Below are 26,328 nucleotides of genomic sequence, written 5' to 3'. Positions count from 1 at the left end.
TTCTGGCTTTTAATGAGGAATATTCCACTCCATCAGTAAACAGACTGTAACTAATGGGAAAACATTCTATGTACATTATTTACAGGCAACAAACTGTCAGCTTTTGCTGTTCTCTGAGAAGCTTCGGAGTGTTTCTAAGCTGATTTTGCAGCATTGTACAAACAGAAAAATTTATGAATGACTCAGCAACACCAACGAGGGTCTCGGGGCCCTGCAGGTCAGAATCAAGGGAATGCTGGCCCACCAATCCTGTTGTCCTCAGTGGCTATTGATGCTTTTGACCCAAGGCTTTATTGACTTGCTGTTTTTCCACAGAATGAATTTGCCAGGAGTCAGAGCCAGTTTAAGCTGAAAGAAGAAGTTGTTGGGCCTCCTGCTAGGCTTGAGGGCAAAGAATTTACTGACTCTTTTGGTTAACTAGAAATATTTTGCTTTATAATCCCGGGGCTCATAGCACTCACCAGCCTCGCTTTCCAAAAACGCATCCAGGGAGTGCACAGATTACAGCAAATCCCTGGAAGAGGAATGCATGATTCACAGGCAAAATCTGACATCCTGCATGAAAGGAGACAGAAACCACTCCATATTCTTCACTGCAGATGCCTGCTGTAAAGAGAAATTACATGCTTTGAAGGTTATGCTGAGTTTTGCTCTTAGAGCTTTTGTACCATGTCAATAGAGCCCCGGCAGTTTACCACAGTTACTGCTCTGGGATAACAAGCCTGTGCCCAGGCCCTGGGGCGCACAGCAGAAGGGGGTAGTTTTGTTGCTGAGTTGAAGAGCCTCTGAGAGCAGTCCAGGAACCTCTTTTGCAAAGTGATGGATGTGTTCTTCTATGCAAACTTGGAAACAGGATGTGTCACAATGGGGGCTAAGAAAACTCTGTACTATTTGTCCTCTGTGTCCTGGTGATTTCACATTGACAGATTTATCGTGCTATTGGAAAGGCGTAAACAGTATAAAGGAGTGATGAGATATATAGAAGAAATTAATAGCCTGGAGAAGAGAAGGCTCCAGGGAGAGCTTATTATTTAAGCCTATCAATGTTAGAGGAGGCTTACAAGAATAATGGAGATAGACCTGTAGTGACAGGACAGGGGTAATGATTTTAAGCTAAAAGAGGGTAGATTCAGACCAGGTATAAGGAAGAAAGAGTCCGAAACAGCAAAGCTTAGAGCCTAGGAACCAGGTGTCCAGTGAAGCCAAGGGGTACTTCACATGACTAGAAGAGCAGCAGATGAGTCAAAGGAGCTTCTCGGAGAAGCTCTAAGTATTATGACAATAACTCCAAGGCAATGGCAGAGGATATTGTAATGCCCAAGAAAAAGACATTGAGTGAAGGACCACAAAGATGATGGAGGTACTGAGCACCTCTCTTACAAGTAAAAGCTGAGAGAGCTGGGACAATGTATATAACCTTTCAGCTAGGGAGGCGGTGGTTGCAAAGGAACAGCATCCAACACACTAAGGTCTGTCCCATCCTGCAGATGCCTGTCTCCAGGCACCCGAGCAGCCCGGCTGCTCTTATGAAAACTTGCAGCCCACATGAAACCAAGAGACTCTCAGCTCTGGAAACAGGCCATCAGCCTGGGAAAAGCCATCAATGAAAGATATGTGCAGATATGTATTCTATATTCCAGGATCTTAAAGAATCACAGAACCATAGAATAGTTAGGGTTGGAAAGGACTTTAAGATCATCTAGTTCCAACCCCCCTGCCATGGACAGGGACACCTCACACTAAACCATGTCACCCAAGGCTCTGTCCAACCTGTTCTTGAACACTGCCAGGGATGGAGCATTCACCACTTCCCTGGGCAACCCATTCCAGTGCCTCCCCAACCTCACAGTAAAGAACTTCTTCCTTCTATCCAATCTAAACTTCCCCTGTGTAAGTTTTAACCCATTTCTCCTTGTTCCATCACTACAGTCTCTAATGAAGAGTTCCTCCCCAGCATCCTTATAGGCCCCCTTCAGATGCTGGAAGGCTGCTATGAGGTCTTTGCAGAAGCCTGTGTAATTTTTTTTCCACTGAATTGTCAGAATGTCCCACAGCAGCAAAGTGTTTCTCTGCAAGCCTGTCTTTACTTATAAGAGTTGCTGTCTTGGCCTGCCATTACCTAATTTGCTCTAAATCATCAGTTTCTACTCAAGTGCTGGGAAGGCCTGGTCTCCTGCCGTAAGTTCTTTTGTTTAAACAAAGGCTCATATTAAAGTAACCACAGGATGGGAACCAAGGGCAGACCCAAAACCAGTCTTGGAAAGAGACACTTGGACCTGAAGAAAGAGCAATTTCTTTGTCTTGTTTTCTGTTTTACCATCTAACTGCAGGTTTATGTTCCCCTGAATCTCTGGGAAACATTAGGGGAATATATGGGCTGGCCTATGAAATGCCCTCTGCAAGCACACTGCTCTTTTTCCCAGCAGACCAAGTGTCTCCTCTGGAGGTTCTGGCCCTGGGCTTTAAACAGTTTTAATTAAAACTTTATGGTTTTATATTGTGCTGACTTCCTCAGCAAATACTTATTAAAATAGGAATGTCATTTTCACTACAAATGGGAATTTGCTTTTTGATTTTTACCCTAAGCATGGAAAACGAAATCCATAAAAGATTATCTAATTTTGGCAAGTTTTAGGTTGTACAATTGAGTTTTGTAAGTTGTGTAGTTAATTAAGATGCATAAATCACTAGGGTTTTTTTTAATGTTTCTTGTTTGGGCTAGCAGCAAATTGCAGGATACTTGATGACATGTTTCATGTGCAAAATCAAGGTAGGAGACTTCTGATGAGATAACTCACTCATTTATTACATGTTACTACCTACCGTCTGGGCAGCCCTTGGGAGCTGCTGTCATAGACCAGCAACACAATGGCAGCTCCAGCCAAGAAGCCCCAAGCCCACCACTGTGGTACTGCTCCTGCATAGGAGGGATCTCTTGACCTCCCTGAGCACCCACCCGGTGCAGCACACTACCACAGTGGGCACAGTGGGCACAGAAGAGGCTGCGGAGCTATTTCCCCTACCAGCAATAAGAAAATAGGGAGGGCCAGCAGGTGCTAATGCTGAGTGCTGGATCTGGAAAGCCAAAATCAGTGGAATTTATCAGCTCATGTGCAAGGTGAATTCTTCCCAGAGGGAAGGATTATGCGTGAGCCATCATGATGTTTAACTTTGCCCCTTGAATGTGGTAACATTCAGCTACCATGAAGTAGAATTAAACTATGGATTTATGGTGTATTAACTATGTCGGTGTGGCAACTATGCATATACTTACTCTTGCCCCATGCTAAATGTTAAATAAATCCCCCATTCTAAATAAGAGCAAGCTTTGCTTTACCATCAGATGGGCACATATACAAGACTTGTTACCCCAGAGTACCTAACACCTCCTAAATCAATGTCCTAGTCTTCTCCACCAGCTTCTTGTATTCTGGGGAGCTGACTCCATTAGGCAACTCCTTAGAGACAGGAACACTAATGCCTCCATTGCAGTGTTGAAATTTTAAATATCCATTTGTTGATTTTGCTTAGGAAGCCAAAGCTGATGTGATAAGTGATACCAAATGTGTCTAAATAAGCTATGATTGTGCTGAGCAATCTATCAGGTTCAGAGTAATAAATGACTATACAAAGAGCTGGCCTTAATGATGTTTCCTCTGCTGAAATAAAGACCCAAAGCATTCAGGTCCTGAGGAGCACTGACAAGACTTATTTGGCATGGATGTCTGATACATACAGATTTTATAGCAGAGAGTTTGCTATACCTGAATGCAAACTGAGGACTTTATAGTATCATCTCCATTTTCTTCCCCCAGAATGTTAATCAAGCAGCAAATGTATGAACAAGGTAACACTGATTCTGTTAGCAGGCTGGCAACCAGCTAAGCGACTTTGTCTGCGCACTAGGTAATGTGTATATGCAGGTCCAATTATCCCTTACTCCTGGGGAAATGATTGCTAATATTTAGCAGCACTGTTATTCCGATGATACATTACCTCCAAATGTTTCTGTTAAAATATCTTCCTCTTGATACTCCTTTAATTGCCTTCTGAAATGTTACCATGTACCTGCCCTTGTGTTGATATATTAAATCCTTTTCTTTTAATTGGAGTATTCAAAGACAAAATTTTACAAATTAAATGGAGTTAACTTGCCTCCACATTAGCCTGGACTATTTATTTTACAGCCACTTGGGCTGTTCCTGCTATCTTGCCAGGCGTGAATCCTCCTGGGCAGGCAGGATGGGATCGCTTGTCTTCAGCACATCAGAGGCAGCAAATGTCCTCCCTGTCGAGTGCGCAAATCTGGTTGGCTGAAGCCTGTACCTTGGTGGCATAATGGAACCACTAACCCCAGCCCACAGAAATCCACATGGAATTTAATATAAACTGCTTTATTCAGACACAACAGGCACAGGACATCTTTCATAATCTAAATTATTTGCATTATTTACTTATCAATAGTCCAGTGCTGTGGAGCAGGTTTGTTCTCTCAGCATCAGTTCTGCTTTATTGTCAAAACTGCCCTGATCATTAAGAACCTTGCAATAAGAAGGATTTCTAGCCAGTAAGTCTGATACCTTTCTACAGCAGAGAGCAGGCTGAGGATCTGCAGTATGAATTGTACTGAGCTGTAAGGTGCTGTTCAATATTCACTTGCTGCCTGGCAGGAGCCTGACGGGTCTGCTCAAGCAGAGGCTGACTGACCAAAGCTCTGTGCATGTGGTGAGTACAGGTAACAGCATTTCCATGCAGCACATAACAAGCGCTTCTAACTAGCTGATGCCAGTGCCTCCCACCCTCCCCCTCTTCCCAGGAGACTTTAATAGTGTCGACAGGAACTACCTTCAGTACACGCATAGAAACGTCTCCATTGACTTCAGAATAGCCTTCGATCACAGTCATAGGCCGAGATGGAAATGGAAGATTCAGAAAGGAGCCACTTTTGATTCCCTCTGATAATCCAAAAGCTGACATTTCATACATGATTTAACCAGTTTTGAACAGACTCATAAACGTCTAGTTTTGTTGGTTAATATTCCCTCAGAATCCATTGCTAATATCATTAGGGGTGATAGAGTATTATAATCCACTAAATTGATTATGAGTGATTTTAGCATTTAATACAAGTATTTGTAACAATCTCAGCCATTATTCTGGTAACTACCATCCATAACAGGCTTCCTAAATGAACTTTAAGAACAATTAACCAGTTAATACCTTAATTGCATATTGCATTAATTATACATTCATCCAGCGACAGCAACTGAATTCAAGCCTTGCCTGAAAGTAGACTTAGGAATCCACAAATACATTTTTAACAGCTTAAAGCTAAAATCATCTTTTGTGTAACTTCTTATTAAGAGTTAATCACAACACTGGACTTGCAAGTGAATTGCAGACAGTCATTTATCTGAATTTCTTTCATATATACCCATTTTTTGTTATTAGCCATGTGTTATCATTCAATGTGCTCACACGTCTTTGCACATGTTGTACAATTTTGTCTATCAAGAGGTTTATAATTAGTTTGTCAGGAAGAAATTTAATTTTTTAAATTGCAACATTAAATCCAAAACTATCACAGCTGCAGATGAGAACAGTAGAGAAAATAAATATGCTTCCACAAAGCTTGTGTAATAGGATCTGAATTAGTCTCAGTGATGGACAGGGAGTAGAAATTCTTCTTTTGCTAAACCCTGTGCAAAGAGACATGCTCCTAGCAGTAAGCAGCAATGTTTATTCTTTCAGTGTCATAAGTCACATATAGCTAAAAACATTCATCACTCACAGCTTTGATAAATAACATGTTAATATTGCACAGAAAGAACTTGGAACAGTTTTCCATATACCCATAGTGTGTGCTTTGTGTTTATGCTAATTTGTTTTATGGATTTAGAGTGCTCCTGGTAGTACTGCGATGAAATCAGTGCAGTTATTGTAATTGGATTTACCTTGCCAGAGGAAAGGTCAGTGTTCAAAGAAGAAGGAATTACTTTACCTTTCCCTTCATCAGCCAGCCCCCTCTCCAGTGTGTACACATAAAGCTCCAATTCCTATCTCCTTTGTTAACTAACAATTTTACTGCATTCTGTCTGAGAAAAAAAGCCCCAAACCAGAGTAACCTTCAGCTGAAAGCATTTTCAAGCTGCATTTAGAAATCACTATACTCATTTCTGAAGTGCCATCACCCCGAGTGAGGTGAAATGGCTTTTCTAATAAGAAGCAGTGACAGCCAATTTCAAAGCAAGTTTTCAGGAGAAATGGAGAGAAGTCAGGCTGTAATTATACCTAGTGAAAATTACCTGGCATTGAAGGCTAATAGGGCACCTCTTTTTAAGTCCCAAGGGAATGCTTACAGGACTGAAGGCAGCAGAGAATGCCCATCATGGCATGGGAGTGAATGATGTGGAACAGATGGACAAGACCAGCTCTGTGGAAGGGCCAGGAATGATAGATGTGGGCAGTCACAATGAAGGCACTGAGGCAGGGTAACTGCAGCTGGCGGTTGGGGTGTTCTTAGGCCTGAGCCCATCTCTGTGTGGCTCCAGGGATCCCTACTTGACCACAGCAGCCCAAGCCAGTGCTTACTCAGGCATTTCAGTGTGTCCATACATTATCTGAGTCAGTACGTTTACAGATAGTGAGGGACCCCAGCAGTTCCCAGGCAAGTCAAACAGCTTTTTCTAGGCAGAATTTGTTGAATCAGTCAAAAGTAAACCCTTTTTTTTGGAGAATATTGACTTTGTATAAACCAAATTTACACCAACGTGCCAGGAGAGCGGTTTCACAACTGGCATATGTAGCTTCAGGTAAGGTAACCGAGCACAGCCAGCAGCTCAGCCCATGTGCAGGATGCATCCACAGCGTGCAGCAAACACATTGGTTACTGCTGAGCCAGTCTCTCCCTCAGGTCTCTATGTCTCTGGCTGCAAGAGGGATTGAACATTTTTACTTGTATATTTTCTGATGGGCAAGGTCAGTCTCTCAAATGATGGGTATTGGATCGTATCTGCCTGAACATGAGTGTAAGTGACCCATGAAATTAAAGAACATTTTCTGGCATTCCCTCAGGACAGCTCAAGTTTCCCAATGATTGATCACCCTGGAAAGTTCTAGCAACAGCAAAAGGATATTCATCTTTAGGTGGAAGAAATACCTGAAGTAAAAGTACATGAGCAGGAAAAGCCTAACTTGGGTGCAATGAAACAGAAAAGTGGTGGTGGTTTGGGGTTGGTTGTTGGATTTTTTTTCACATCAGAGAACAAAATACAAAACAAGGAATGAAAATAATTCTACAGCTGTGCTATATCTTCAAATATTTAAGGAACTGATATAGTGTATATATATATATAGTATAGCATCAGTGATTAGGGCAGCTTATAGGGAGCACCGGACAACAGCACTGCAGGATCTGGCTGCTGCCTAGGCCTTGGCAAGGATTTGGGTCATCCAGATCTTTGTGAGAAGGCACCAGCCTGTGAGGAATCACCTCTTTCCACAGCTGTGGTCACAGAGTCACTCCTCTGGTACTTCCCCTTTCGTATAGAGTCCAAGAGTGTTCACTGTGAGATCTTAGAACCATACAGGTCTGCTACCCTCTGAGTCTGAAACCATCTAGATTTGGTGATGCACTGAGCAAGGGTCTATACAAGACAGTTAGTGTCTTCTTCTGTTATACAGAGCTTTGGAGGGGCTTCCTAGAGCACCCAAAGGATATGGTATGGTATCCAGATGCTTTATCTGCCCACTGAAAATCAACTTGATATCCACTACTTTTTGAATTTCACTATATCCATTACATTGTTGAAAACCTGCTGGAGTGCCTACAGCTGTACAGGCCTTTCTGTCTTTTTAGTAGTACTAATAAATACATTTTCAGAAAACCAGTATAACAGCATCAAAGTGTAACAGCCCATTTGATAACTACCAAAGGTTGTGCAGTCACTGGGTGACCAAAAATTACCCAGCCTGATGGTCTTCAAAAAGGGAGACAAGAATTGCTTTTCAAATACAAAATCTGCAGGAGATGACCGAGGTTTGCATCAAGCAAAAAATTCATGTCAAGTGCTGACCTTTTTCTTATTGTGTGAAAATGTCCCTCTATCAAAACGTGCCCATGCATGATTTTAATCAAGCAGTGTTGCCAAGCAGCAGTGATTTCTTCAACCTATCAATCACACCTGCTTGGTACTTTGAGCCTTCAGCTATATTCATAGTATCACCACAGGGTACAAGATGAGATTTGCAGGGGAAGGAAAAAACAGCTCAATGTGAAACTGTAGTAAGGTTCTCATTGCCAGCAATGTCATTAATAGCAGTGACATACCTGTCATCTCAAAGTGCAAACATTTTCTTATAGTCAGCTTTAAAACCACATAAGATACATGTGCCCACCAATCAGATGCCTGGCAGTGAGGTGAACAACTGGCTTTTTGTCTGCCCTTTACGTAAGTATGTGCCCTACTTATGTGAAAAATGTATTTTGAAGCTGGTAATTGCATGTTTTAAATGCAGAGGTTTGCTTAAAATGCAAGCAACAAACCAGGAAATCATTACATAAGGGCATTATGAAAACAGTCTGGGCATTCATAAGATAAACTTAAGTTACACAATAATGATGTTTTCTCTAGCATTCTATAATCATCTTCCACTAACCTATTGAATTGCTCTGTTTGTTCTGAATCTTAAATAGTGAGCTAAAGTATTTATCTTCTCCTGCTTCTTCTTTCCTACCTAAAAGGTGCTAACTGGATTTCACAGTTTAGCTTTACTCATGGTCAGTGAATGCAGGAGGCCACTGTCAGGCAGTAAAGAAATTAGGAATATGGTGCCTTGTACTCTGAGCTGGTTTCATTTTTGAGCATCCCAAATTTTCAAGCATTGTATCAGATGACATGTCATCAATGAGAACAAGTCTACCAGAAAAACTGGTTTTCAGCAACCTTTTCATCACAGGGAGATCTGTGGCCCAGAACAGCCAAACCATTCCCTCTTGCATTCTCAGCATCTTCTTTATAGTCCACAACAGCTGGAGTCTACATGAGACATGGGCATGTGCCCATGACAGCTATCTGAAGTGCCTAGCACTGAACATGTGAGCAAAGGCGACTGCATCTCTGCCTTCTATTTTGTACATGTACACAAATGTACACATGAAAGGTATGAAGCTCTGCAGAGCAACACTTGCTCTCACAGGGTCAAGCTTCAGGTCAGTGTTCAACAATAATATTACTCCCTCAATGTGTTTGCAGCCCACTGCTGCACAAAGGATTCCACTGAAAGGAAACATGCCTGCTGTGTCTGTAATATCCCTATTTCCAAAAGACACCATTGCCCAGCAGGCAGTGTTCTTCAGCAGAGGTGCCCAGGGAACCTTCTGAGGTGATACTTGTGCTCTCCTGCTTTCTAAAATGTGCCCACATGAATAAAAGTACACAGCTATTCTCTCAAGACATGATGTTCAGTAAGTACAATACCATGAAGTACAGTACTGAAGCTTACTGTAAACAATGTGTAGAAGAAATGTGCAAAAAAGCCCTATTAGCATGTTTTCAAGATGAAGTTTCCTTATTGTGTTAGAATTGGTAACATATTTGTAACTGGCATTTACCCTGACCCCTTCAGGCTGTGTGACACATTCTCATGATACAGAAAATAAAACTGCAGGACTGCTTAGCCATATCCTAGTCCAGAAGCTGCTGCATGCCAAGGCAAAGCCTCAAGAGCACTTGACTGGCCTAATCACATCTGTTACTACTCAGTGAGTATTGTTTAACATTTGGTTATATTTTTCAAGAGGTTTCATTCAATCCTTCTATGAACCAGCGGTTTGACTGGTGTACACAATGAGTACAGGCTCATCCAAGCTAGTAACCACAGTGAGTAAACGCCAACAGTGGCCTGCAGAGATGCTTTGGTTAGCTCTGTGGGAGCCATCACTGCAACTAGGAGCATGGCTAGCCACACTAGTGTGTGTTCTACCCCAGCTGGACAGACCTGCCGGGATGCTTCACAACCCCGGCTGGGAGTTACATGGTGCTCCGCTGAGCCATAGGTCACCAGCTGGGGTGTCTGTCCTGGCTTCCTCTGGGTCTCTGCTCTTGGCTATGCCATGACTCTTCTTTCCTAAGTGGAAAACTTCCTCAAGAATGGGTGAGGGAAGGACAATTGCACAATAGGAACTCATACCACTTCATCCTGAGTGCCTCCACTCAACACAGCTTCAGATCAGTCAGCCCAGCCTGAGAATAAGAATAGGAGATGATGAATGATGTACAAAATCTCCAACCATAAATATTAACTGAGTTGTCCTGAAATGGCTGGATAAGGTAGTGAAAAAAAAAAATCACTGTTTCTTGTCTGTGTCATAGTGGGACTGAAATTAAGAATCCATCTTCCTTGCAAGTAAAGATAGATTGCCAGGATTTATCTGGAGGTGCAATGCAGTGACTGCCCAGTGGCAATATCCTACACACTGTGTTTGCTCATGTAACAGCTGTTCTTGCCCCTCAGTTTTACCTCAGACCTAAAGTCTCTGGTCCTGTGTCTCAGGTCCTACAAGTGAACTCTGTGTGATTAAACACCAGAGTGCAGGGTCTGCAGATGTAGGCAGCTCTGATACCCAGAGAACGGCATATTGGACATCCTAAGATCATGCCATGAAACAGATGAAGACTGCAATTTGATTCCCCGCCAGGCCTTTTCTTTCCCAGGCTGAACAAACCCAGCTCACTTACCCTCTCTTCACATATCATGGCCTCCAGCTCCCAAACAAGCTTGGTGGCCCTCTACCAGATGAGTTCCAGCTGGTGACTGTTTCTTGTCCAAAACTGGACAGATGCAACCTCATGAGAGCCAGGGACAGAGAATTAATCTTTGCTCTGGTCATGCTGCCTAATGTTTTAATACAGCAGGGAAAGTAGCTGACCACCTTTGCTGCAAGAGCGCCCTGGTGACTCTTACTCATCAAATCCTCCATGACTGCCAAGTCCTTTTCTGCAAAGCCAAAAATGGGACAGTCTTCTGGAGCAGTGGACTTCAAAAGTGACTCCAAGGAGAATGATTTGTTTTTTCCTCATTCCTAGTGTATGCATTTGGGTGCATTAATATCCTCAGCTGACATTTCCATTTCCCATTAGCTCCTTATTTCTGAATATATGCTCACCCACCTCAGCAAACCGCCTCTTCATCAGCTACAATCACTGCCAGCACAGCACAGCTAACAGTGCATTGACTCACTCCATATGGAAGTATCTGTTTATACAGACTATAAAAATAAAGCACAAAAAGATGTAAGATTGCCTGGACAATACTGCTCCCACGAGCCTTCCATAAATCAGCTGCTTTGGGGCAGATGTGGTGGGATGGACACTGAGGTCTGCTTACTCTTTGATGTCCAGCACATGGGAATGAGTTCTTCACAGAAGCTGTCTGTCCAGCGCAATTGCTCCACATCAGGACAAATGTAAACAACTTTCCCTGTTACCACTATGTACAGTTCAGTAGCACTGCACTGCACTGACTGAATTAGGAAGAATGACTGAAAAGAGAGCACTTTGATTTGACCAGCACCTGCAGTGATACAGTAAGTAAAGGGTGCTTCTCCTTTTCCTTTTCTTTCCTTCTTCTCCTGCCCCTACATTATATCACAGCTGCCTGCTTTTAGACATACCAGCCAATCAGGTTGACATCTGCTATCATAAGCTTAGAGTCAGCATCACAGGAAATGACGTGTGTCATGTTCAACTTCCTACATCCTCATAGAATCATTTAGGTTGGAAAAGACCCTTAAGATCATTGAGTCCAACCAGTAACCCAGTACTTCCAAGTCCACCAATAAACCACGGCCCTAAGGGCCACAGCTACATGTCTTTTAAATACCTCCAGGGATGGTGACTCCACCACCTCCCTGGGCAGCCTGTTCCAATTCTTGTTGAAGAAAACTTTGCTAATATCCAATTTAAATCTCCCCTAGCACAACCTGAGTCCATTTTCCCTTGTCTTGTCACTTGTTACCTGGGAGAAGAGACTGATAGCCACTTGGCTACAATCTCCTTTCAGTCACAGTCTACATCCTGATCAGAAGCAGGCACCTTAATGGAGCCAGGCAGTAAATGCTACAGAGATACTGCTGTCTGATCAAGGAATGCACAGAGCTCACAAAGATTTCCACAGCACACAGTGTAGGCACACATATCAGCAGCAATGCTATCTTCTGTTGCCATACCCAAGTTCACACGTTCACTTGGGCTTTGGGCTTCATGGTTTCATTAAGCAGTGTCTGACCTTTCTGCAATCAGCAACGCACAAACCACTGATAACAGAGCACACCACAAACTGTCTGTGGGCTGGTATTTTATGGGTTAGTGCCAGCTGCCCTGACCACACAGCCTTCACTGCATTGAGCTGGTTCACATGGCCATGGGAGGATGAGTGCCCTCAGAAAACCTACAAAGCAACAGTGGCTGATGCTGGCTCCTCGTGTTTTAATCTGAACTGGCACCATCCTTGGTGGAACCATTCAGTGTCCAGTGTCTGCCCTACTGTGGAAAAAGGGCAGAGCTGGTTTGAAACTCTGGAAGGTGGTATCTATTTCTGCCAGCCGTCTTAACAACTAATGGCTGGGCCTTGGGCAAATGATGCATGGATTATGTGCACACACTGTTGTACAGGTTGCAGTTATACTTTCTATGCTCATGTATGTAGGTCTCCATCAATAGGGCTATAAATGAAAAGCGCCTAAGGACCCTACTTTTGCAGTATAAAAATTTTCTCCTAAGAAAGTTTCCAGTGGCTTCCAGCTTTGTGCCAACCAGCTCTGGAAAAGAGTCCCAGGACTCAGTACTGTAATAAGTTAAACATGAATCAAGTTAAATATGAAATACGTGATCTGACATTTAGGGTGTCAAATGCTTTTTAAATCTCATTTGAAGCAGAACAGTGTGTCCTGAAAACATGTCAATAGGAGCTAGAAATAATCAATATGATAAAAGCCAGGGTGAAGGACAAAAGAAATGCAGTTCACAAAAATGTAACAGCTAAGGAGCTGACCAGCAGCCTGCTGATTGTACCACAATGTCATAATTAAAAGCTGGAGAGGAAGCAGCATCAGGGGAATTACATTAGTAATGCTTAGATGATACCATTGAGCAAACTCAGAAAAATAAATAGCTTAAAGGCAAGCAGTGCTTTTTATATGCTAGATGTCTCTGTGGACACAAAGATTAATCTGTGCTTCATATTATATTTGAAGCAAACAAGACATTGCACAGTAAAAATTCAGTGAAAAAATTGTTCTCTCTTTTTTTTGAAAGGGTGAAATATGTAGGAAGCACTGGAGAAATCTTACTGGATCAACTTGCAGGGACAGGATGGTGTTTCAACACTGCTGCTGAGCCTTCTGCAAAAGGAAAAGAACAGGATGAAAAGTGTCTAGAGCCAAAAATGGAGCAATAAATAAACTTGAAGTCATAAGCAGATAAGGAACATTATACAGAATGGAAACAAAGGAGAATATCCCTGACACACTGGACACATGGCGTATACACCAGATATTAGAAAGCTGGCTTCAAAACAGCACTCACATCTCCATTTCTACTTGTTAGGAGAGCTGTGTTAACCAGGCGTATGTCTCAGTTCTGCTTTCAAACCATGAAGCTCATTTTCTGGGAGCCTATCTGGAAGAGAGACCTGAATTCTACCTCTGCTTTCTCCAGGAAGTACCTGATAGTGTGGAACCAGCCTATGGGTGACACCAGACATTTGCAGAATGAGTGAACAGGAGAAGTGAGGCTTCACAGAAATCACTTCCAGCAGAAGAGAGAAATCTTTATAGAATTAGAGCATTTGAAATAATGTTTCATTTTAATCCTATGGCCCAGATAAGATTCTCTAGTAAATTCTATTACATGGATTAAGATAATTAACAAAATATTTCCTCTCTACAATAGACAGTACTGAGTGTTCATTGCAAATGAAAGCTAATGTCAAGGATAGAACAATATGTTCTTTAGATAGCTCCTTTTTTTAATGTCATTGGCTCATCCGCAAGCAAATCCACATATCTGACCAATAAATACAGAGTTACTGAAAAATGCATGTGTATTTGTGTTCTCTTTGACAACAGGGGACACTACATCCTTTCATATTTTAATTTTACTGGCCCAGAAAGTACATCAGGACAGTAGAGGGCACAAGAAAACAAGGCTAAATTGTGATCCTCCTCAGCAAACTGCAGTGGTCTATTGAATAGATTGAAATGTATACGGTTCTCAATCAAATCAGTTTGGGAAGAAGCATTTATTTTTACCACTTCGAAGGGTAATGGGTGCATGACCAGTTAACATACTGATGCGAATTTCTCACTTTACAAAGATGGTCATCCTCTGGCACTGAAGGAAATGAAGAAGAACCACAGAAGATCCTACCACTAAGCTGTGGTTTGCTTCACATGTCTTCCCATAATATCATCCTGAAAAGGTTAAAATTCAAGGGTATGATGTGACTTGTTACCTTTTCAAGTTGCACAAAGTAAATGGTGGAACTGAAAAGCAAACACTACATGTATCGGAAGGCTAATGGCAAAAGGCATTCACCTACAGTTAAATCCTTTTCACAGTTCATGCTTGTCATGGGTTGAGCAGTAGCAGTCATTTTTTCTCCTTCTTGTAGCTGGTGCAGTGCTGTGTTTTGACTTCTGGGCTGGGAACAGTTGCTTGATAGTGAGCATGTTTTGACGGTGTTTTTGTTCAGGGCCTTTTCTGAGCACGTGCTCTGCCGGGGAGGAGGGGAGGCCGGGAGGAAGGAGAGACAGGACACCTGACCCAGGCTAGCCAATGAGGTATTCCATACCATAGCACGTGATGCCCAGGATGCAACTGGGAGAGAGAGCTAGAGGGGTGGAGCTCTGGAGGAAAATGGAGGAGGGAGCACGCGGTGCTCGGCCGGGCAGGGTGGAGTGAGTTATGGGTCAGTGGCTGGTGGGGTGTTGTATTCTTTTCGCTTGTTATTTGCTGTATCATTATTATTTGTAGTAGTAATGGCAGTAGTGATTTGTGTTATACCTTAGCTATTAAACCGTTCTTATCTCAATCCGTGGGGGCTACATTCTTTGGATTTTCCTTCCTAACTCTCCGGGAGTTGGGGGACTTGGTTTAAACCACGACAATGCTGAAACTCTGCTCAGAAAAGTTTCTTTGTGGCAGTGCAGAATTTACCACTGTTTTCTCCTCCTTTGCAGTTTCATAGCCTCTGCCTTCACCATTCTTTTAGCTGTACTTCTGTCTGAAGCTCTTCCTTCATGCCCCTACACTGGACCAAAAAGCCCAAGAAACAGTATGGGGACAAAATAAAGCAATGTGAACTATCTGAAAAATAAATGAACAAGTGTCTGCTTTCCTAGTAAAAGAAAAAATGTCTCTTCCCACAAACAAATATTTTATTTAACTATTTGAGACAGAATCTGGGGTGTTATGGGGGTTATGGGGACATGATGGTGGCTTTGATAAACTCCCTCAGGTAGAGATGCGTGGCTGGATGAAGGGGAAGCACTGGACACAGAACATCTTTACAGGTTCTCCCCTGATGCTTACAGATACTTTCAGAAACTACAGAGCTCTTTTAAAGATAGGAGTACCCCTGTTCCATGCTGACAACAGCACACCTCAAACAAATATGGTATGAAAACCAGTGCCACCTTCCTGATGACATGTGCTATCTTCAGGGCTACAGGTATTTGAGATTAAATGTCTCAGACTCTCTTAGCTGTGTACTTATATGTTTCTGACAAATACTTTGTGGTCCTTTAGAGCAAGACTGTGATAAGGCTTCTTAACTTGACTGCCCAAAACTTTTTATGGACATGCCTTTTTTTATTGCCACACAAAATATTTTAAACACTGAATTTCAGCTCTGTTCCCATATTATCTATTTATCAAAATCTCCTGTAGTCTGCTGGATTTGTGAAAAAGGGCATCTTTACTCCTATTATGTGTGGAAATAACAGATGAGTATTCTTCTTGTCAAGGGCTTTATATAATATCAGCTGCTACCAGTGAAAGTCAGCAAGGCAGTCATCAAAATTCTTTCTTGTGTGATTTATGTAATTTTACTGCTACTGTTTAAGTTTTCTGACCCCAGGAAAGCCATCTCTTGTCTAAAAATGTATGATCCGTTATAAAGGCCTTTCTTAGTTCTGGTTATGTGATGTGAAGTTCAGCTACACAAAAGTACAGTAAATAACTGATGTGGAACAAAACAACACACTTCTGAGGTTTGAAAGGGTTATATTCTTGGCATTCTAGTTCAACATTATAAAACAAGGGTCTTGTTACGAAACAAGGATCTGTTCTTACCACCCTGGTAATTCTAAATCTGTTTGTCCAAACAACAGCTCTATTGTTTCTACAACTGCAACACAGCTTGCTCCTATGCTTAATTTGATATGATTTTTAATTGATTAAATAACCAGCATATTAAAATTGAGATTAGCTTTTTGTAATAGAAGGGATCAGCTTTTATGAAATCATACCATTTTGATGAGTGACTTCATACTGAAGATGATGACAGAAAACAAACACATATTCCAGCAAAGCGTAGATGGTGCTGCCCAGTGTTACATGTTGCAGCCATTCTGACCACCCAGAACTAAATTAACATTGAATTAGGTAATATTTCAAGTTAAATTAAAATTTAATCACTAAGCACAAAGAATTCAAGACAAGTGAAACAGCTACTGAGAGTCTGCTAATCTGGGAATTATTTATCAAAGAATGAAATTTCTCCCCTACATCTACAAAAGTTAATGTTATTAAAGATTATTCTAGGCACTGGGCAATAAACATTCAATTAAAACAGCTAGTCCATGAAGACTTCAGTGATATAAGTATACTTAACATTTACATGGTCACTGCCACAGTTCATTCTATTTCAGTGAGCGCAGGCCAAGAGTGCAGCATGATGGTTTACATTTTGAATAATTCATTACATTAAGATGGTGTCCTGAGATTCAAGCCTGGCCACCATACAAATGTGCACTGGTACACTTAAAACTTACTCTTATCATTCCTATTTTGGTATTCCCAGCAACTTAAAAACACAACAAATCCACTGAAGTGAGTATCTACACAAGGTTTTTGGTTTAATGTGTTTCAACAGCATCTATGTGTCACATGAAGTAATCAGCATCAGGATAGGAAATAATTTTTGTAATCGGTGGAGCAAAAAAAGAGCAATGCCATATTCTCATAGCTTTTCAGAGTTTATTGATTCCAGTAAAGAACACCATTATAATAAACAGTGCAACTCCATGTCCCTTCCCAAAACACTCCACAATAGCTCTTTTATTACTTCTTTAATGTATCTTCTCAATACAAAAAAACACAATATGCTTTATTGTCTTTACACTTCAGTATACACTTCACTTCACTTACACTTAGTCAAACCATGTGGAGACATGCAGAAATGCAAATAGTGAATTGGATTTCAAACAGTGACCTGGTTTGCTCATAGCACTTGCTAAGCTTTATTTATGAAGTACCATTTCCCATACAAAATAGTCTTTCTGCCCCACGACATTGATTTCCAGAACGTAACAGGAATTCCGCTAGTTTATAACTAAAAAAAAAAGGGGTGCAAGTACAGGGACATTTACTAACAAAAATAAAAAACTACATGATGTGAAACAATGAACCATAAACATCAGCACTAAAAAATGAAGCGCTGTTTTCTCCACAAAAAGAGATTCCCAGCACACTTCCAGAGAACACTTGTGCAGATGAACAGTCAAATGACTGAGAAGCCCATTCACATTGCACTCTCCAACTGGAACATGATTATCATAATTACACAGCCACATGAAAAACACGATACCTGAAAAAAGGGACAGTTAAGATAAAGCCACAGCTAACAGCCAAGCACAACATAACTGTCCTTCCAGAATCATAAGCTCCATCCGCACGGGCTAGAATCACTCTCCAAAAAGGAAAACACGGATTCCCTTTTTACACTTTTGATCTTGTGAGCTTTGGTTGAGAGCACTGACCCCAAGGGAATTATTTCCATAAGCGAGTACTGGATACTCCCTACTGATTCTTGTAGATTTTTGCTTATAAATAGCATTCCAATTCAGCAGCCTTCAACTAAAACTTCATTTAGACTTTAGACCATTTTGCATCTCTGGGGAGTATAACATCTCTTTCCATGGAAACACCTATTCACATTAGTTTGGTTTGGTTTTTCTCTACGTTCCCAAGTACCCTCAAGCTTGAGCAATAGTTAATGTAAGTTAAGGAAATTCTCTTTATGTTCCCTTGACAAGCCTGCTGTGCTCTGCAGGAACACTGTACCTTTATGAGGGCAGTCCAACAAGTCAGGGGCTGTTATTAGCCCCCTGTTATTGCAGCAATATCCCCAGGTCAGAAATAGTTACAATCCTGCAGGTGGAACAAATTCACTGTAGGATTGAGCCACCCCTCTCCCAAAAAAGAAGACCGGTGGGAAAATAAAAAACCCAAAAAGGGCTTCATTATCACAGAAGACAGGGAAGCAGTAGCATTTCCAGCTATTTTTAAATGGTATAAACCATTTAAAGCAGCAAGGATAGCAATCTTTCTAAGTGAATACACATTTTGCCCTGGTTTCACCCCCAGAGACATTGTCAAGCAAAATTCTAGAAGCTTATTTTCAGCAGGGAGAAAGAACAGAAATACCAAATCAGGGTTCTCTTAGGTAGAGAAACTGGGATTATTTAAACAGCAGGAGGAGAGTCAGATCTGCGTTTGATCTGGCTCTCCCCATGAAGAGGCAGCAATGGATTTGCTGTCCTATTGCCTGCCTCACCAGGGTGAGTGGGCACAGCAAGGCCAGCTCCATCTCCCAGAGTGAGCAGGAACAGTGGGACAAAGGCTCTGCCTAGCTCATCCTTGCAGCCAAGCACTTGCTCTTCAGTGGGAGGAAGAGAAAAAGACATGTAGTGAAAGGTAGTAAAGGCAAGCAAGGAAGGAAATGAACCAAGCTTTCCTCACCCCTCACCTCATGCATTCATTGCCCAGGCGTGAGAGCTTCACCTTTCCCCCACAGTTACTCTGCTCACCATCTGTATCAGCCATCTTCTTCACTGAAGATCTGCTGTCCTGCTCCTGTTGTTGGCATTTGAGCATCCTCCACAGCTTTGCTAGCCATGCTCCTAAAAGACACCACACCCTGGGGTTCCTTTGTGGTTCTCTGTTCTTTCCAGTTTGGTGGGTGAGGGGAGTGTTCAGCATGTCTTTGTGCTGTGAGGCAGAGAAACACATACAAGTCCCCTTCACAGGTATTAAAGAAGTGGGAAGAAGCAGAGGTGAAGCTGTGAAAGTTCAAGACCCTCTAAAGTGCAGGGCTCGCTTTTCCTAAAGCTCCAAATGCCAGTCAGAACTGCTGGGAAACCCAAAATCCTGTAGATTTGCAGTGCTGCCTGACCTGCAGACACCACAGGCAACAGAGCAAGTCCTGAGGTCCTCTGTTTACACTCTGGTTGTAGAGACATGGCTTCAAAAACAGAAAGTCCATTCCACTCATTCTGAAGTTCACAGCAAAAGCCCCAAAGAAACTTCTGAAGGACAATGCACCCTTCCCCCCTCTTGCCACCCCTAGTCAGGTCTGATCATGCAACTTTTGCCATCCTCTTGTATGCTGGGGACCCAGGTTTAAGCTCTTAGCATCACAAAGACATAGCCGGCAATGCCCTGGCTACGAGTACAAGCATGTACTGAAGGAGGGAGCTGCACTTGGAGCTGCAGCTCCATCTTCAGATGGAGATCAGCATTGGAAACAGCACAGCAGGAAAAGCACCCGTGGCAGCCGGACAGCTTGAACACAGCAGAGGTAGGACAAATTTTGGCGGTGGGGTGCACGCCACTGGGCAGTCTCTCAAGCAGCCCCCAATGGCAGCTGCTGGCATGGCTACGTGGGTGTCCCCAGAGCAGACCCTGTGTGCTCCAGCAGTTTCCCAGTGACACCATTTTCCAGTTACAACATTTTCCAGTCTCAGCAGAACACTCACGTGGTATAATGCTGAGAGACACCTCTCTCGTATTCCCAGACCCCCTCCTCTTTCCTCCTTTCCTGGTCCCCACTTCAGTGCCTCGGGATGTTTTGTATCAGCTAGAAGACTGGTCAGCTTTGACTCAGGTGTTCCTGCTGTTCCAGGGGGTGATGTCCGTTCATGCTCTCACCCCTCCCTGCAGAAGCAGTCCAGAGACTCCGGGGAGGGGCAGTGGGGACCTGCTGCCCATCTCCAAGGGACTGTGAGATGCCTATAGCATGGATGCACTTGACACAGGCTCCAGAGGAGGAATGGAGTCTGGAGGAGGAAGGTCAGTTGGAAGTGGGAAACACAGACGATTTTCCCATTGGGGTACACCGAGGTCAGTGGGAAAGAAGGGAGCCAGAGGGGATAAGAGGCAGGACCGAGGGGATCTCAGGGCAGGGTGGCGATGCCCATCAGGCGGGCAGGGATACGGGCAGCCAGCAGGCAAGCCAGCACGATGCCTAGGAGCTGCAGCAGCGCCAGCCCCAGGGCAGCCGTGGCAATACAGAACATATTGCTGCTGACGAAGGCCAACACCTTGGGGAAGCACCCGTCGTGGTGCAGCCCGCGTGTGTCAGGAGGGCTGCGGTGGCAGCCCTGGCGGGCCTGGCAGCAGCTGAAGGGCACGGAGCCGTTCTGCTCCAGCCCCCAGGGTGTGGTGAGCCAGTCCCAGTAGCTCTGCACACCGCAGCAGGACAAGGAGCGCTGCAAAGCATCCAGGGCATCCGCCATCCCCTCGTCCTTCCCGTAGGTGAGCAGGGCCTGGTGCAGTCCTTCCTGGAATCCCTGCGCAATGTTCTGGCGGTAGAGGAGTGCCGAGAGCCCCGCCGCCAGCCCGGCTGCCATCACAGTGGTCAGGAAGGCGATGTAGGCACGCAGGAGCCCCCGGTGCTCCGTGGCAGCACCGAAGCAGCCCAGGAAGCCCCAGATGATGACAACAGCGCCGGTGGCCAAGAGGATGGCAGGGGCACTGGGACTGCTGTTGGCTGAGAGCTCCAGGTAGCTCCCCAGAAACACAGTGGCCCAGAGGCCGATGATAAACATGGCCAGCCCCGCTGCCCAGAAGACGATGCTGAAGGCCATGAGGGACAGCTTGAGCAAGGTCATGGTGCCCTGGGGCGGTGAGGGGGTCCAGCGGCCGTCTGTGCCGCTGTTCCCCGAGGTTGATAGAGGAGAGGGCTCCTTGGCGGGTGGTGCTCGAACTCTCCCTCGGTGCGGAGCCGGCAGCTGCCTCCCCCCCGGCGACCGGTGCCAGTGGCTCCGCTGTGCCGCCCCGGCCGCCCCTTTTCAGTGCCCGGCGCGGGGGCGCGGCCCCGGCGGCTCCGCTTGTCCGCGGTGCGGGGCCCGGCGGGGCGGGACGGGGCGGCCAGAAGGGATGGAACGGGCCTGGACGGGGGTCCCCTCCCCTCTCCCCGTGCCGTCCTCTTTTAAGCGAGCCTCCGTCTTACTCTAGTGTGTATCCAGCGATACCCGGAGGGAGAAGCATACACACACACATTCCTTAGCGCTCCCTTCTGAAGTCTGGGGTGTAGCAAAAGGGTGAATGCGCGTGGACTGGCGGTTCCCACTGTCCGCAGCACTGGGCAGCCTCAGATGAAAAGATTCTGCATGCTGAAAGCTCGAAATTAACTTCTACCGCAGCCCAGGTTTAAACTTCCTGTCCTTGGAATGTGCTGATCATTGCTCCGTCTTCCAACCTGCTGGTTTTCTTAGATTTTATCCCTTTCATAGCAGTGTTTTTTCCTTTTGAATTTTTGAACTGGTAACTACCCACACCTCAAAACTACCTGGTGCCATTTTGCAGCAGAGGTTTCTTACCTCTGTATGCTTTCTCATAGTTTTTTGGAGCTAATGGTATCAGAACTGGGTCTTGAATTGCAGTCAGCTGAGAAGGGCTGGACTAGCCACACTGGGCAGTGCCTATGAGGGGCTACTGCCCGTTTTTGCAGCACAAACCTCTGAATACTCTCCGGATACTGTCTCAAATTTGAAGTCACATTTAGCTTCAACACCAATAAAGAACACCAAAATGAATACCAGTAAGTGGTGTTTTCTGTTACCCTTGCTTTTCCTGCCACTGAAAGCAGCTAGGTGAAATAGCTTTAGAACAGGCTTGTACAGGTAACTTGAGATGAATTACGCCTGCTAGGAGTAGGCAAAATACAGGGCACATGGGCAGCTCTGTTGTCAGCCAAGTTCCTCCAGCATGTGTCAGAGATGAAGGATGGTGCTAAGGGTGCAGAAATCTAAAAGTATCTCCATAGAAATACTTTAGGATCTGTTGGTTCTGTTGTGAAGTATTTGGCATGTAATAACTACTGGTTTCACTCATAGTTAAGTACTGAACTTCCTCCAAACATCATGTTAAGCATTCAGTGTTGGAAGACGACGGATGATGCCAGCATTTGTGATCTTTTAAACCAGGGTGAAATAGGTTTACAGGGACAAATTCTGCCCATTCTCATAAGCTGTGCCACTGGAACTGTTTGGGTAAGTAGAGAAAGTAGGATTGAGCTCCTTGAGTGTACAGGAAGCTACAAACAATGAAACAGCTTCAGTGTCTGGAAATAGACTAGCTTGATTTTTCAGACATTGGCAGAGTCATAAAATATGTTTGCATCTTAGTATGAAAGCTGTTACAGACACTCATGAAATCATACTAGTGAATAAATGTTCATGATACTGCTTGCAATATGTGGATTGACAATTTGATGAAAGTGCTATTCTTTTACATGTCTTTTTAGAAAGCAAAGTGTCACCATAAGAAGTGAGGATTCAGAAGTGCCTAACCCACTAGTAAGAGCAGCAATACCAATTATTAAAGAGTGCTTACAGACATAGGCAGCAAATACAGTGAGATTGAAGTGCAAACCAATATATCTCAGAGAAAACTAGTGCTTAGAGTCAGGAAAGAGCCTGCCAAACAGGGCCTGTGAAGGATATGTGTGTGATAGAAGATAGCTAATTAGATAGTGCTTTGTAATACTATTTGGAAAGGAAAAGCAGTCTGCTTGAAGCATGAATTTCCCTTTCTTACTGTTTCAGTTTGGGTGTTCCTGAGGTGTTACATCTCTTCCCTGGCAGAGGTATGATGATGTTCATACACCATATAGTTTTCCAGCTCCACTTTCTGTGGGACTTTTTGCCGGAGTTTACACTTGGAATTCTGAAGTGACTCTTTCCAATCAGTCCATACAGAGAGATAAACAATTCAGGGATCGATTCTTCATAGTTTCTCAAGGAAACTGAGTCCTTTTGTGATCCCCAGTTCACAGCTATTTAAGGTAGCTCTGGCTACAAGAACCAGTGGCAACACCGGCACAGAAAGCAAGACCAGGTCGTTAGGAGCTTTACTGTGAAAATATGGGTAGCAAGAGTAGCTTCAAAAAAAGCAGCATTACTTTAGCATTCACAAGTGTGCTTTCCTTAGACACCTGAATGAGATTTTCATGTCATGACACATGGAGAACTACTATAGCTGCCAAAGTACCTCAATTTACTTACTTTGGGGGAAACCAGAACTCCTGTGATGCCACCATAATGTCCTGCTGATGTTATACCTTTTGATGTGTACTTTTGATGTTATAACTACTTATTATTGGGTTTTCTTCTCTGGAGTTTTTCTTAAGAGCTCCTCACATGGGCATGATGCCTATTGGGTGGGATCCTTGTAAATACAAAACAAAAAGCTTTCTTATATTAAAGTCTGGTTTTGTGATGCTTTGTCATGTTCAGTGACCTCTTACACCATAAATTCAATTGCATTGAATTCAATAGAACTGTTACTAGGAAAAGCAGCTATTCAATGTAAGGAAAGTTACCAAAATTCAACTGATCCATATTATTTTTATGTAAAACTGAATGATATCTTTAAATTGAATCAAATGGAACAGAAGTCATAGTTCTACACTCTCTCAGAGCTCTGCAACATGGGTATGGTGCAAGCCCAGGCTGGATGGAAAAAGAAGATGACCTTGGGGGAAGAGAGAATTTCCCCTTAATCTTTCCATTAACTCTGGGATGTGAAAGTCTTAACATTTCATAACACAGCTCACTTTCCAGCTGCAAGTCACTTCAGGAAAAATTATTTACATCATGGAATCCCTCCTACTTGTGGTCCCTTTGCAAACCCTTGACCCAAGAGGAAATATTGGGTAAACTGTGTCACCTCTATCAGTGAGACTGAGGGATGGAGCCTGAGCAGATCAGAGTGGCATTGGGATGGAATTCCCATCAGCTTGCATAGCTGAGCAGGAGATGTCTTTGCCTGCAGCAAGTACAATCCTAAGGCAGAACTCAACCTGCTGTGTCTTGTAATGTACTTCACAACAGCATTATCACAAGTACTATTTTTTTCACACTGAGTTTATTTTAGGAACTTGGGTGTACAATCTCTATTATAGATCAGTTACTTTACTATAAATAGCAACAGTCAGAGCTCCTTTGGATTAATGATTTACTTGTAATGTATTTTTTAACCTTAAAATAAAGCACAACATTTATTTTTAGCTGTAGCTTCCCTATAGCTACAGAGGATAATATGATCCACGCCTCAAGCAAGTCTCTAAGGAAAACTCAATGCACTTTCCAGTTAGCCCATGGAAAAATTATTATGTGCTGAACATTACATATGTTTGAACACTAGTATATCAAAATAGCATAAAAGCTAGATAGGCAGGAAAGACTGCCAATATACCATGTCAGAGGAATTCATAAATTCATAGGCTTTTCATTTCAGGGAGGAATGGGAAGACAAGACAAGGTTAAACATTGCCAAATTTTATGCTTGATCTTTAAAATATTTGAATATATTACTAGAAATACTAATTTTCTACTTGTGTTAAAAGCCGAGGGTATTAAGTATTTCACATATTGAGATCTATGTAATTTGCATACTAACAGCAGCTGAGTGTACTTTAGCAAGTCATTCATATAACACTTGCCTACACTTGTCAATATGGATTTCTATGTATGAGGGAGATTTCCAAGATCTGCTGTAGCAAAAATCTAATCTTTTTCACTTGGTTGGTGTAATTTTGTATCACCTTTGCTGGTTTAAAAATTAAAGACCTTGCTTCTTTGAAACCACTTCTTTTCCTATCATACCTCAAACAAATGCCATCATACTAATCATGGACTAGCCAATCTGAAACTAGATCAGGGTAAATGAGAGAGTAACATAGCACAGCACAACCACCTCTGTCTAATTTTACCACAACAGTAGAGGCTTCTGGTTCACAAATGTTGATGCTGGGCTTAGTGAGAAAACCATTCCTCTGTGGATGGATACGACAGACCACAGTACACCGTTTAGTATTATTTTGACATGTTAATCAATGGACAGCAGACTTTTTACTGATATTGTAAGTGTAGCTTTATAGAATGAACATCTGCCATTGCTGATTATATTAAAATGATGGTGTTCACAGCTGTTACACAGAGGTGATCAATATGTTGCCTGTAACACGTATGTATCAACAAATACCTATAAGTGGTGCAAGGTTAGTGGGGAGAAGAAATATTTGGTTACAAGCAAACTTCATGCTTTCTGGGTCCCTGGGTCAGGAATTGGGAAACCCTATGGACAGGTGCCACAGCTGAAGCATCTAACAGAAAATTAAGGTCCAATAAAGAGGGAGGTATTTCACATGCACCAGCTAATTCACACCTGCACATGTATCTTCTTTATCTCTGCCGTGTTGCCAGGTTTTGACAGATAATGCCATCAGAGGTGGAAGGCAAGGTGACCACACACTCTCTGTGGACTGGTTAAAGAACACCATGGGGCACAGACTGTTACCCTGGGGTCAATGAAACCTGTGTCCTTGCTGAGGGGAACAGTTAGGGCATTTCTATAATACAACAACATTAGAGCACCAGCAGATTTTCCGAGCCTTGGGGTCCAGATCCATGGACCTTTACAGCTTCCTTGAATTGCTCATATAGTGTCCCATCCTCAAGCAAGCATCAATCCTGCCTGCTATAGAGTATAACAAAATATATATATGGAGAGGTTGTATATATATATATAGAGAGAGAGAGTATATATAGAGGTCAGGAAAGACTTACTTAAAGAAAACAGTCTGTGTGCAAGCAGCACATCACACTGGCATAACCTTAATCAGGGCAATAATTTGTCAGCCTGCCTGTCTTCTCTGACACTCTCAGATATGAAGAATCTTGTTTAGCTCTCCTGTGATGTTGAAACCTTAAACATTCTTACCATGATTTTCTTTGAAAAAAAAGCCTGTTGCACTACT

At 43.1% G+C, this 26,328-nt stretch overlaps 1 protein-coding gene across 1 annotated transcript; it reads right to left on the bottom strand.

The window, feature by feature from the left end:
• Nucleotides 1-20,458: 20,458 nt before the first annotated feature.
• Nucleotides 20,459-21,175, bottom strand: LOC101872892 (tetraspanin-7-like). Its single transcript, XM_005146120.1, has one exon. It carries the CDS (start codon nucleotides 21,173-21,175, stop codon nucleotides 20,459-20,461), a length of 717 nt encoding a protein of 238 aa, XP_005146177.1.
• Nucleotides 21,176-26,328: the final 5,153 nt, after the last annotated feature.

The sequence above is a fragment of the Melopsittacus undulatus genome, chromosome 5 (assembly GCF_012275295.1).
Source record: "Melopsittacus undulatus isolate bMelUnd1 chromosome 5, bMelUnd1.mat.Z, whole genome shotgun sequence".
Lineage (NCBI taxonomy): Eukaryota > Metazoa > Chordata > Aves > Psittaciformes > Psittaculidae > Melopsittacus > Melopsittacus undulatus.
This window is presented reverse-complemented; position numbering and strand designations above follow the sequence as displayed.